General features: G+C 40.4%; 1 protein-coding gene across 1 annotated transcript in view; it reads right to left on the bottom strand.

Moving 5' to 3' along the window:
* Positions 1 to 5,853: 5,853 nt before the first annotated feature.
* WDR63 (WD repeat domain 63) overlaps positions 5,854 to 10,250 on the bottom strand; it is a 63,711-nt gene continuing 59,314 nt past the window's right edge. Inside the window, exons 22-23 of the mRNA XM_006919473.3 lie at positions 10,054 to 10,176; positions 5,854 to 6,150 (exon numbers count right to left, since the gene is read on the bottom strand). Of these exons, the coding sequence (XP_006919535.1) occupies positions 5,992 to 6,150; positions 10,054 to 10,176 (282 nt within the window). The 3' untranslated portion in view covers positions 5,854 to 5,991. The remainder of the gene's footprint in view (positions 6,151 to 10,053; positions 10,177 to 10,250) is intronic.

Below are 10,250 nucleotides of genomic sequence, written 5' to 3'. Positions count from 1 at the left end.
CTTTGTGACTTGGGGGACAGTAAATGAGGGAGGCAGAGAGAAGCTGGAAGTAATCCTCCCATATTCTTTCAAGAGGTGGATAAGAAGTTCTCTCCCTTTCATGGTAACACGAGAAGTACAGGATGTTATCCTCTAATGATTACCTCCTATTGCTTCCTCCCGTAGTGACCACATGTCACACAATGAACCTTGGGACCCTTCCGGCAAATGGAGCAGGAAATGAGAATACCGGACTGTGGAGTGTGTGTTGGCAGCCAAAAACAACATGTAAAGATTTTCCCTGCCATTGGGCAAGCCGGTTAATCTGCAAAAGTGGCCAAAATTGGGCATAGCCTCCCTCTCTTGATAAATCTTTCCTTCCTCAAGCCCCTGTGGCCATGTGCCAGCTCTGGAGCCTTGAGCCTCAGTATCCAAACCAGTCTTGCTTTTCCCTCCCGTGTCCAGCAGAATCCACCTCCTTCACTGTCTCCAGGAAAAAGTTGCCTGCCATTTGGGTGTACGGTCTCACCTGTGAGTATGCAGTCTCATCGTCTGATTAAAATACTAGGGGTTAATGATGGTAGGGTTCATTTATACTTTATTTTAAAATGAGAGCTTATTAAACCCCCTTTAAAGAATATGCATAAGAGAATATCAGAGGAACGTCTTTCATTTCTCTCAGTTCTTGCTGTTAACTGTGGGCTACCTCGATGCTGCCGCTACACTTTCATGTCATGCTCACTCCTGAAAGATTGTCTGGAAAATTGGAAGTTTATTCTTTTTTAAAAAACTTGTTATACTTAGATCTACACGGTCTAGAAACTTCATTAAAAGTGAAAAATAGTTATCAATTTTAATTCTTAACTTGGCTTGTTTATTAAGGCTGAAATAAAGCAGACACTTGCCATAATTCAGATTTGACTTCACATTGTTTTCTTTCTTTCTTTTTTTTTTTTTTTTTTTTTTGAGAATCATTCTTCTTAAAAATATGGCTCCTAAAAGTAGGGCCTGAAAATATATCTTTAGTTGACAGGGAAGAATGTGAAATCTTTGATTTTATGTCTTTTTTCCTTCTCTTTAAGAAAAAAAGAATAAGAACAGCTTAGAATATCACATGTGCAGGTGACTTAAAAAGACCTGACTGTCTGTCCTTTTAAGTTTGGAGCATTGGCATTATTGCAGGGAAACCCAGCCTATATTATTTACCATAGTCATTGTGTCTATTTTTAATGTCTTATTTGTGAACATTTGGAAGCAACTACATTTACTATTTTTTCAACATCGTTTCCCCAGTGAACTTTCGTGGCTGGTTTCTTTGGTGTTTGGGATTCTACTCTGATTGTGTGTAGGTGTTTTACATGAGCCTGTGACCCTCAAACAGCTCATGAGCCATGGAAGGAGTGAATTCATCACAGAGGGCTTAATTCGCCCTGCACTAAGATTTTTAATTTCCGTTGTGGGTCTTTGCTCAGTTATACAGTATCTGACCTGGTAATGGCAACCTAGCAACCAGGCAGCACTGCACCTACCCCAAGCGGCGTTCTGGGGTTGAGGGCCCAGGGAAATGTTAATTATTTACAGTGGTGGATTAATGAAGCAGTGGCAGTGGACCTGGGCCACCGTCTACTAGAGTCAAATGCCTTTTAATCTGAAGTACACACAGACGGTATGTTTATCTGAGGACCTGAAAATATGCTCGTTTAATTCTGCAACATTTCTTGGTGGGTAGAAAGCAATTTGTAAAGCTGAATGATAATTAAACTTAATCTAAGTAAATCAAGCATTAATAGAATGATTAGTTTTCTGAGTAGCCATAAGCATTTTAATTTCTGCAAGAAAGCTACTGTTCAAATTTTAAATACTATGTCCAATATGTTTGATCTCATTTTAAAATTATCAAGAACTAATAATAAAGTAGGCATGTAGAGCCCTTGCTTGTCATATTTGAGAGTGAGAGATGCTCCCATTATTATTAATAATAAAAAATGTTAAAATCAGAGATTATTGCACAGGACAGAGGAAACGCTATGGTTTCTCTGGGGTGTGTGTGTGTGTGTGTGTGTGTGTGTGTGTGTGTGTGTGTGTGTGTGTGTCTGTGTCTGTGTGTCTGTGTGCACACCTGAGACCAAGTAAGAAAAGGAGGTACTACATTTATTAAGCACCAGCTACGTGTCAGGTATTTTACATACATTGTCTTTGTATCAGGTATGTATAATTATCATCTTCATTTTACAGACAATGTAACTATGACTTAGACAGCACAGCTTGCCTAAGGTGATGAAGCTGGGATTCAGACTCAGGTCTGCTAGGATCCCGAGCTCAGTTCTTTTCAGTACACTACATGCCAGACCAAAAGACTTAAGGGAAGAAACAGAAGACTGGATTGACCCACACTGCAGTTTGGAAAGGGGAAAGGTTGGAGCTGAGGGAAATAGAAGGAAGCACATGAGGTAACTCCATTTTCATTCACGCCCAATATTCCTACATCTTCAATTACAGGCAGGTAGCTTCCTAGCCTGAGCTTCGGCTATGTTCTCTTCTGGGATTCAGCCAGTCTAGCCTGTCTGCAGACTAGAGAGTCTGGGAAATAGAAGAAGACGTGAGCTTGAAGAGTTGAAGAGACTAGGAGGGAACTAACTCATGCCAGGGAAGGAAGAGGCAGCACAGTGAGCTTGCCTGAGTTTCAATGCCTGAGAGTCAAAGGGAAGTGAGCCTGCCGTGTGGTCCGAGACGCATCTTACCCTGTCCTCTTTCCTTCTCTCTTTCCATCCAGAGGCACCAGATGCTCATCCAGGTCTGAAAGCTCTCTCTGGCTTCTCCTGCTCTCTCTCCGGCAAATCTCTTACACCTCTAACCTTGCCTTGGTGTTTGCTTCTTACAGGACCTGAACTAGCACAGGGGCATTGTCCCAGCAGTTCTCTCCATGTCACAGGTCATTAGGCAGCTCTAGCATGTTATAAAAAGCGATCCTTGGATACCTGGTGGTTGTGGGCTTGTTTTTAAACATGTTTCACTCCACCTTCATCTCAGGGACTAGAGGATACACCTGGAGGCCCTTCGTAGAAGGATGAGATACCCAATAAGCAGATGTGGCAAGATCCCATGAAACTTGGGCTATGGCTATTTAGGTGACCCCGTTGGTACCTCTAGGCTGGTGAGATGATGAGATCTGGAAAAACTGAGGTTATAAACACACAATGCAAGTATCATACTTAACCAGTAATAACTGCTATCATAAGCAAGATGAATTCCATGTTTAGTTTCTATAGCAAGAATAATATAATCATGTTGTGTTTATAAATTGGGTAAAATAATAGCAAACATATTGACTGTTTGCTACACGCCAGATGCTAAGCTCTTCACTTGCTAACCCTAAGGCAGACACTTATTCACTACCCATTAGCCCCTTCTATGCTAATAAAACCTTGCTTTTGTTTTAGAAAACAATGTACCAGTCCCAGGTAATGGCTTATGTCACACAATCATGGTGCTCCCATTCTCTGTAGTCTCAGCTTTTTTTCACACTGTAGGGTAGCCATACAGCCCAGTTCTGTCCAGGAGACCTAAGCAAAGTCAGCTAGGGTGGGGCTGGAGGACTGGGTTATGAAACATGCTTCTCCTGGAATACTACAGGGCAAAATCCCTCACCCTCTCAGGTTTTTACTCAAATGTCACCCTCCCTACATACCCTGCTGTAGACCCTGGCAGATAAAAGGCACTCAAAACGTCTTTTTTCTTTGAGCGAACACGAGAACAAAGCAAGGAAAAATCACTGGAGAAAATGCAGAGCAGTGAGCACAAACACCCTGGGACAAAACATAACCTGGCATATTTGGTGACTAGGAGGAGGCCAGGATGACCGGGTGGTGTGACAGAGGGGAAGAGAATGAGAGATGGAACCAGGGTGACGGTGAAGGGCCTGTTCACTCAAATGCTTGCAGGTCATGGTGAAGCCTTTGGCTCATACTCTGAGTGCGCTGGGAAGCTGAGGGAGATAACACAGCCTCTGACTTCCATCTAAAGTTACCACCTTGCTGCTGTTGATAGAAACTGAAGGGAGCAATTTAGACGCAGGGAGAACAGTTGGGAGGTTACTGCATTCATCCAGTGAGTGATGATAGTGGCTTGGACCATGGTGGCAGCAGTGAGGAAGGAGAGAAGTGATCAGGTTTTGTATATATTTTACAGGTATAGTCAACATTATTTGCTCATAGATTGGGTGTAGATTGTAGAGAAAGAGAGAAATGAAGGGCGACTTCGCAGTTTTTATCCGAGAAACTAGAAGCAAGGTGATTGGGGAGGGCTACAGGAAGAATAGGAGGGAAAATCAAGCACTCGATTTTGGACGTGTTTAAATTGGAGATGTCTATTGTACAAGCAAGTGGACTCATTGAGTAGTCAAATGAAGATCCAGCTCTCGATTTTATAAGAGAAGTCTAGGCTAGAGAAATAGTATTTAAAGCTGTGAGACTGAATGGATTCACCCAAGACATGAGTGTGGCTTAAAAAAGGGGGGAAAAAAAGTTCAAGTGCAAGGCCAAGCCCTGGGACATTCCAGTAATGATGATACTAACACGTGCTGGGCATGTTATGTGCAGGTGCTCGTTTGCCTCTTATAAAAATGTTGCAAGGTAAATACTCTCAAGCCGACTTAATAGAATCTGTTTCACAGTGAAAAGTCATATCTGTCCAAAGGCACACAGATGGTTAAGTGCTACTATCTATCTGACTTTTGTGGTAAATAAAACTTTGAGTTTATTTCCTCTGGCAACTTAACTTATAAACCCTGGTATCATCCTTTGTTTTTCCTTCCCTATCCAGTCGGCCTTTCATTTCTATTTTCACTCTAAGCTTCGGAACACGGCATATCCTATTCTTTTCCATGAATTATTCTTACCGTCTCCTAATAGGATTTCCTGCCATGACACTATGCCCATGCTAATCCATTCCTTATCTTTCGGAATATAAAGCTGATCATGTCACCTTCCTGCTTAGCTGTTCTATTAATTCCTTATTATCTGCAAACTATAATCCAACTTCCTTAGCTTCGTTTACAGCAGCCTTCACAATCTGGCTCCAAGCTGCTTTTCCAATCTCATCTCCTGCTCGTCTCCTTCCAGTCCCACTTCCCATATCAGTCACCTTTGTGACACTGAATCTCTTAGCGAGGTACACCATGCTCCTTCACAACTCAGTTTCATGCATCGTTTCCTTTTCATGCCCTCACTGGTTAATCCCCAGTACAATACTGGCTAGAAGACATGATGGCGGGCGCTGTATCTTGTTCCGTGTATCAGACGGAGGCAGGCTTTCAACTTTTCGCCATTAAATATGATGTTTGTTGTAGGGTTGTTTTAGATGCCCTGCATCAGATTAAGAAGATCTCTTCTTTTTGTAGTTGCTAAGAATTTATTGTAGTTTTATCATGAATGGATATTGAATTTTATCAAAAGTTTTTCTGCATCTCTTTTGGTATCATTTCTCTCCTATAATCTAATTAATTTATTTTCTACTGTTAAATTAAGCTTATATCCCCTGGATTAACTCAACATGATCATGTATTTATTACCTTTTCTTTATACATATATTTCTGGCTTTGAGTTGCTAATATATTGTTTAGCATATGGCCCTACAATTTTGTAGTGGCCCAAGGGGAGCACTTTTGGGAGAGGTGATCAAAAGCAACCTGATAATTAGGAGCAAAGTTTGATTTCCACTTCTGTCTGGTATTAGGGGCCCTGAATGAATGTCAAGGACTCAGACTGTGTGTTACTACAGGAAAATAAAATTTTCATTATCAATAACTGTCATATTTGATACAAAGTTCAGTATATATTCAGTCTAAAAATTGAAATAGATCTTATTAATTGTTATAATTCAAAAGTTTTAATAGCAGTGAAATAAAAACCTAGTATTTATAAATACACCTATTCTATGTTCAGTTTGCTAGTCCACTTTACATTAAAAAAATAATAAACAAAAAAGAAGTCCCACAAAGCCTCCAGAACACCCCTACAGGAAGGTTTCCTTCATCACGTCCATGAATGGCATCGTGTCTGTCGCTTTGAGTAGGCCAAGATTGATGAGGACGGTCTTTTCCAGTTCCAAATAATTCTCATAGTCCATTTTCAGTTCAGCCTCCAATTGTTCTTTTGTCTTCTGATACGTTTTCTAGGAAAGTAAAGAGCAAGTCATCCCTATCGAACACTGAAAGCTAGAAATACCAAAGGATGAGAAGGGGCTATTTTTGAACAGTTGGCCTGGCTGCTGCTCTCTGGACGGGGTTTGCAGAAGGGCAGAAGGTGAGAAGGCATCTCCTCCACAGTCAGGGAGAGCAGCCGCTGGCTCTGAAGGAGAGTGGCAGAGACAGAGTGGGCACAGCAGAGAAGTGTGTGCAGATTCAAGGAATCTCCCAAAGGAGGGGCAGACTGAATTTGCTGATGGATTGGATTGTGGGCTCTCTGGGCAGCAGGGAATCCGGGCTGACCTGTAAGATCTTGCCTTTGACTAAAGGAGAAGCACATCGAGAGAGGAAAGAATAACAACAAGGAATATTTATTCAGCTAATTTGCCCAGTACCACTTGATGAATCATCTGTTCTGTTCTTTGATTTGTCAATGTTTGTGTTAGTACGGCTCTGGTTTAATTATTGTAGCATTTTAAATGATTCTAATATCGGGTAGGGCAGTCATGATTTTTAAGATTTGTTTTCTCATCTGTGTCTTTTTTAGATGAATGTTAGGAACATTTCGCCTCAGGGTGTCATCCTCATTGCCTTTGTTTCTCATCCTCTTGTCATCTCCCCATTCTATTGTCTTCCTGTGCCTTCTGCTCCTTTGTCACAAAGCCCTGTCTTTGTGGATTCCACCAAGGGGTCCTGTACTCTACGCTTTTATTCTAATTTCTTTAGAGAATAATTTTTAAGAGGTATTTTTCTCCATTGAGCGTTCCCAATGGTTGATGTTCCCCTTTGTTTACTGTATTCTTCCCATATGTTTAATTTTCTCTCACTTTTCTTAATATAGCTGCTTTCTCAGATTCCTCATGTCTAATAATTGTTGTACCTATTTCATAACATTGTGCAGCTTAAAAGAATTATTAAACAGGTCAAGTCCTCAGAATAGTGCTGAACACTCAGTTAAGTACTTAAAACGCGTTAGCTACAATATAACCAATTCACTAAAGAGCGGGACTTTATTGGAGTAGAAAAATGTTAGTCTTCTAACCATAGTCCTTTGCAACATATGTGACAGATCCTGTAGCATTTTTTTTTTTTTTAATCACTTTTAGATAGTAGGCATGGTGTCATTTTCAGGTATTTGAAGATCTAGGCCAAGCTAATATCAAAATGGAGACTGCCCCTTGGGGCCTCCCTACTACAATGCCCCCACTGTGCGCCTCAGGATCTTTCTGCAGAGGTCGCCTCATCCCAACTAGGAAGTTATTTTAGGCATCCGATTTGAACCTAGCTATATTCCAAGGGTCCACCCACCTGGCCCCAGGAAAACTCGCCACCCTCACTTTACCATCAGTAGAAGTTCATCCCACACTGGCCCTCTCTCCACCCTCTGTCAGAGCAGTTTAAACCAAACTCTTGCCTCCAGACTTTCCAGCCTCGAAAAACAGGCCCTAGTCCCTGGGTTCCCAAAACTCTCTCTGGACATTCCGCTCTGGCCACTTGATAACTCCTGGCCTTTGGATTGCTATGGCTTAGCAAGCCTCCTGCTGGGTGTCAGAAGCCAGTTGTCCATCCTGGCCAAGAACCTATCTCTAATGGAGTCTGGTATTGCAGAAGTGGGAAGTTGAAAATACATAGCCTTCTGACACCTTTCTCTCCAAACAAAACAAAACAAAACAAAACAAAACAAAACAAAACAAAACAAAACAAAACAAAACAAAACAAAACACAAAACCCTCTTCTGGTCTTCTTTCCCATACCTCTTGCTTTCCTTGTGTAGTCTGGAATATGGGTAATTGGCTAGAGGTCACAGAATTCTCTTCTGATTTCCATATAGATGGCATAGTTTAGGGATCACATGGAAACTGATACTGTTCCCAGCTTTGGGTCTCCAGCTGAAATTCCAGTTAGGAAAACTCCTATTTCATGTGCTGTTAGAGCTATAATTACTATTATTTTTCAAGAAATGAGCTGTATCCAGATTCAACGTTTACAAAGAAGTGGATGTATGATTTCCCTTGGATCTGTGGGTTGAGGTGTGCAGCCTAACCCTGGCAAATGGGGGCACCAGCCTTGCTGGATGAATGTGTGATCTTTCCCAGCTCTCCATAATAATACTAACAGTGACCACATATTAACACTTTCTATGTGCCAGTTTCTGGCTAAGTGCTGTAAATATTTTAACTCTAATCCCCGCTGCGGCCTCTGAGGTCGTTACAGTCTCTTCCCGTTTTCCCTTTTATCAGCAGTTGCTTATAAGGAAATATTTCTGACAAACTTTTTTTTTTTTCTCTGAGTGAACTTTTCATGTTCTTAATGTAACAGAGGAGGGTTTTAAACTCCATTCACTCACCCACGGTTTAGTTTTAGAAAAAAATTGAGACGTGGTAGCTCTACTTAAAAGAGGGTGCTATGTCGAATGGAAATGAAGTTACAAGGCATTGAAAAAGTTTTGGAAACTCAAAAGCATAACACAATTTCAAGATATGATTATTATATTATCCGGGTGTTTTAGAAGTATTTCACATGGAAATTATTTTTGTATTATTCACAATTCTACTTGTTTCTGCTGATGAGGATAATTAGGAGCTATCTATCATATGGCATTTAATCGTAGGTAATTGCGGGCATAGGGAGAGAGTGGCGGATTGTCTCCCAGGGCAGAATTTCAACCAATGTTAGTGACTGTGCAAAAGAACAAACAAAGACTACTTTTTTTAAAGCTGGGGAAAGAATGAAAAGTTAACTAACTGGTATTCTTTTATACCTTATCACCTCTAAATAATTTTGAAAGGAGGCCCTCTGCTTTTATGATACTAATTATTATCTATCAATAAGTGATTATGTTAATCTATTTACTAATGCAGTACATTAAACTATTTTTACCTGCTTGTGCTTTTAATTGAGACCTAAGATCTTGCATGAATAATTATGTTGAAGGATACTACGTATTTGGCTATAAAGGAAACTACAGACGGGATCAGTGATGAAAATGCTGGCAACGTAAGGGCAAGGAAGAAAATGAGTAAGAGTGAAGTAGAAATATGAACTGAGATGACCTCAACTGAAAAAGGGAGAACCGAAATCACGGAATATGTAAAGGCCTCGTATTCCCATGGGCAAGAGAAGACCAACAGAGCGACAGAACTCATATCAAACAGAGGGACTGAAAAGGAGAAGAGGGGAACTCAGAATTATAGATTCCTTTTTGGTAGAGTTTAAGATGGATGAGTCTTATACCGAATTCTCCTCTATTGCGAGTTTTACATCTCCAGTATGTTATCGTATAATAAAATTCGTGCATGTTTGTCTGACTGTCTATATACCAGCTCCCATTTAGTGAAAGTGCATTATTTGTCAGGTTACTTAACTGAAAGCCTTACAGTAACCTTAAAAGGTAATTATTAGTGTCTCCATTTTAAAAATAAGAGAACTAAAGCTCAGCAAAGACATGAGCCTTACCCCAGATCTTGTAGCTGGTAAGTGGTAGAGCTGGGATTTAAACTTATGTGTTTTGATTACATATTCCACCCTTTTTGCATTGCCTGTTTTAATGCATTATACACTAGATGTTATATTCTATATAATGAAAGTTTTCAAATTTTGAATCATTGTATCTATAAATGGTATTTAGAAACCAATGTATCTAAAAGACTTTGAAATTACAGAACATTTCAGAAACTTAAATTAGATAGAGATTTACTAGGTGTCTAATGGTAGTTCTCACTCATGATAAGCTAGGAAATCAGAGAAATGCCCTCTTGACTCTCATGAGGACAAGAGAAGAAAGTGAAAAAGCATAATTTTCCTATTGAAATGTGGACTAAGCCAAACACACATACATATATCCACCGGTGTTAGAGGAAAGCAATCTTCATTTCTGAGATTTAACTTACGACTTTTTTCTTCTCTTTTTCCAGCTCCATTTCTTTCTTTTCTTGTTCACGAATTTTTTTGCGCTGTTCTACATAATCTAGGTGCTTGACTTCTCTCTCAAAATAGTGGCTTATACTTGATACCTGTCAGAAACACAGGCCCGTGAGAGAGGAGCCTGCATGGGAGGCCCCATGTTCTTCACAAGGCGGAAGAATTC

Source organism: Pteropus alecto, unplaced genomic scaffold, assembly GCF_000325575.1.
Source record: "Pteropus alecto unplaced genomic scaffold, ASM32557v1 scaffold25, whole genome shotgun sequence".
In the NCBI taxonomy this organism is placed as follows: domain Eukaryota; kingdom Metazoa; phylum Chordata; class Mammalia; order Chiroptera; family Pteropodidae; genus Pteropus; species Pteropus alecto.
This window is presented reverse-complemented; position numbering and strand designations above follow the sequence as displayed.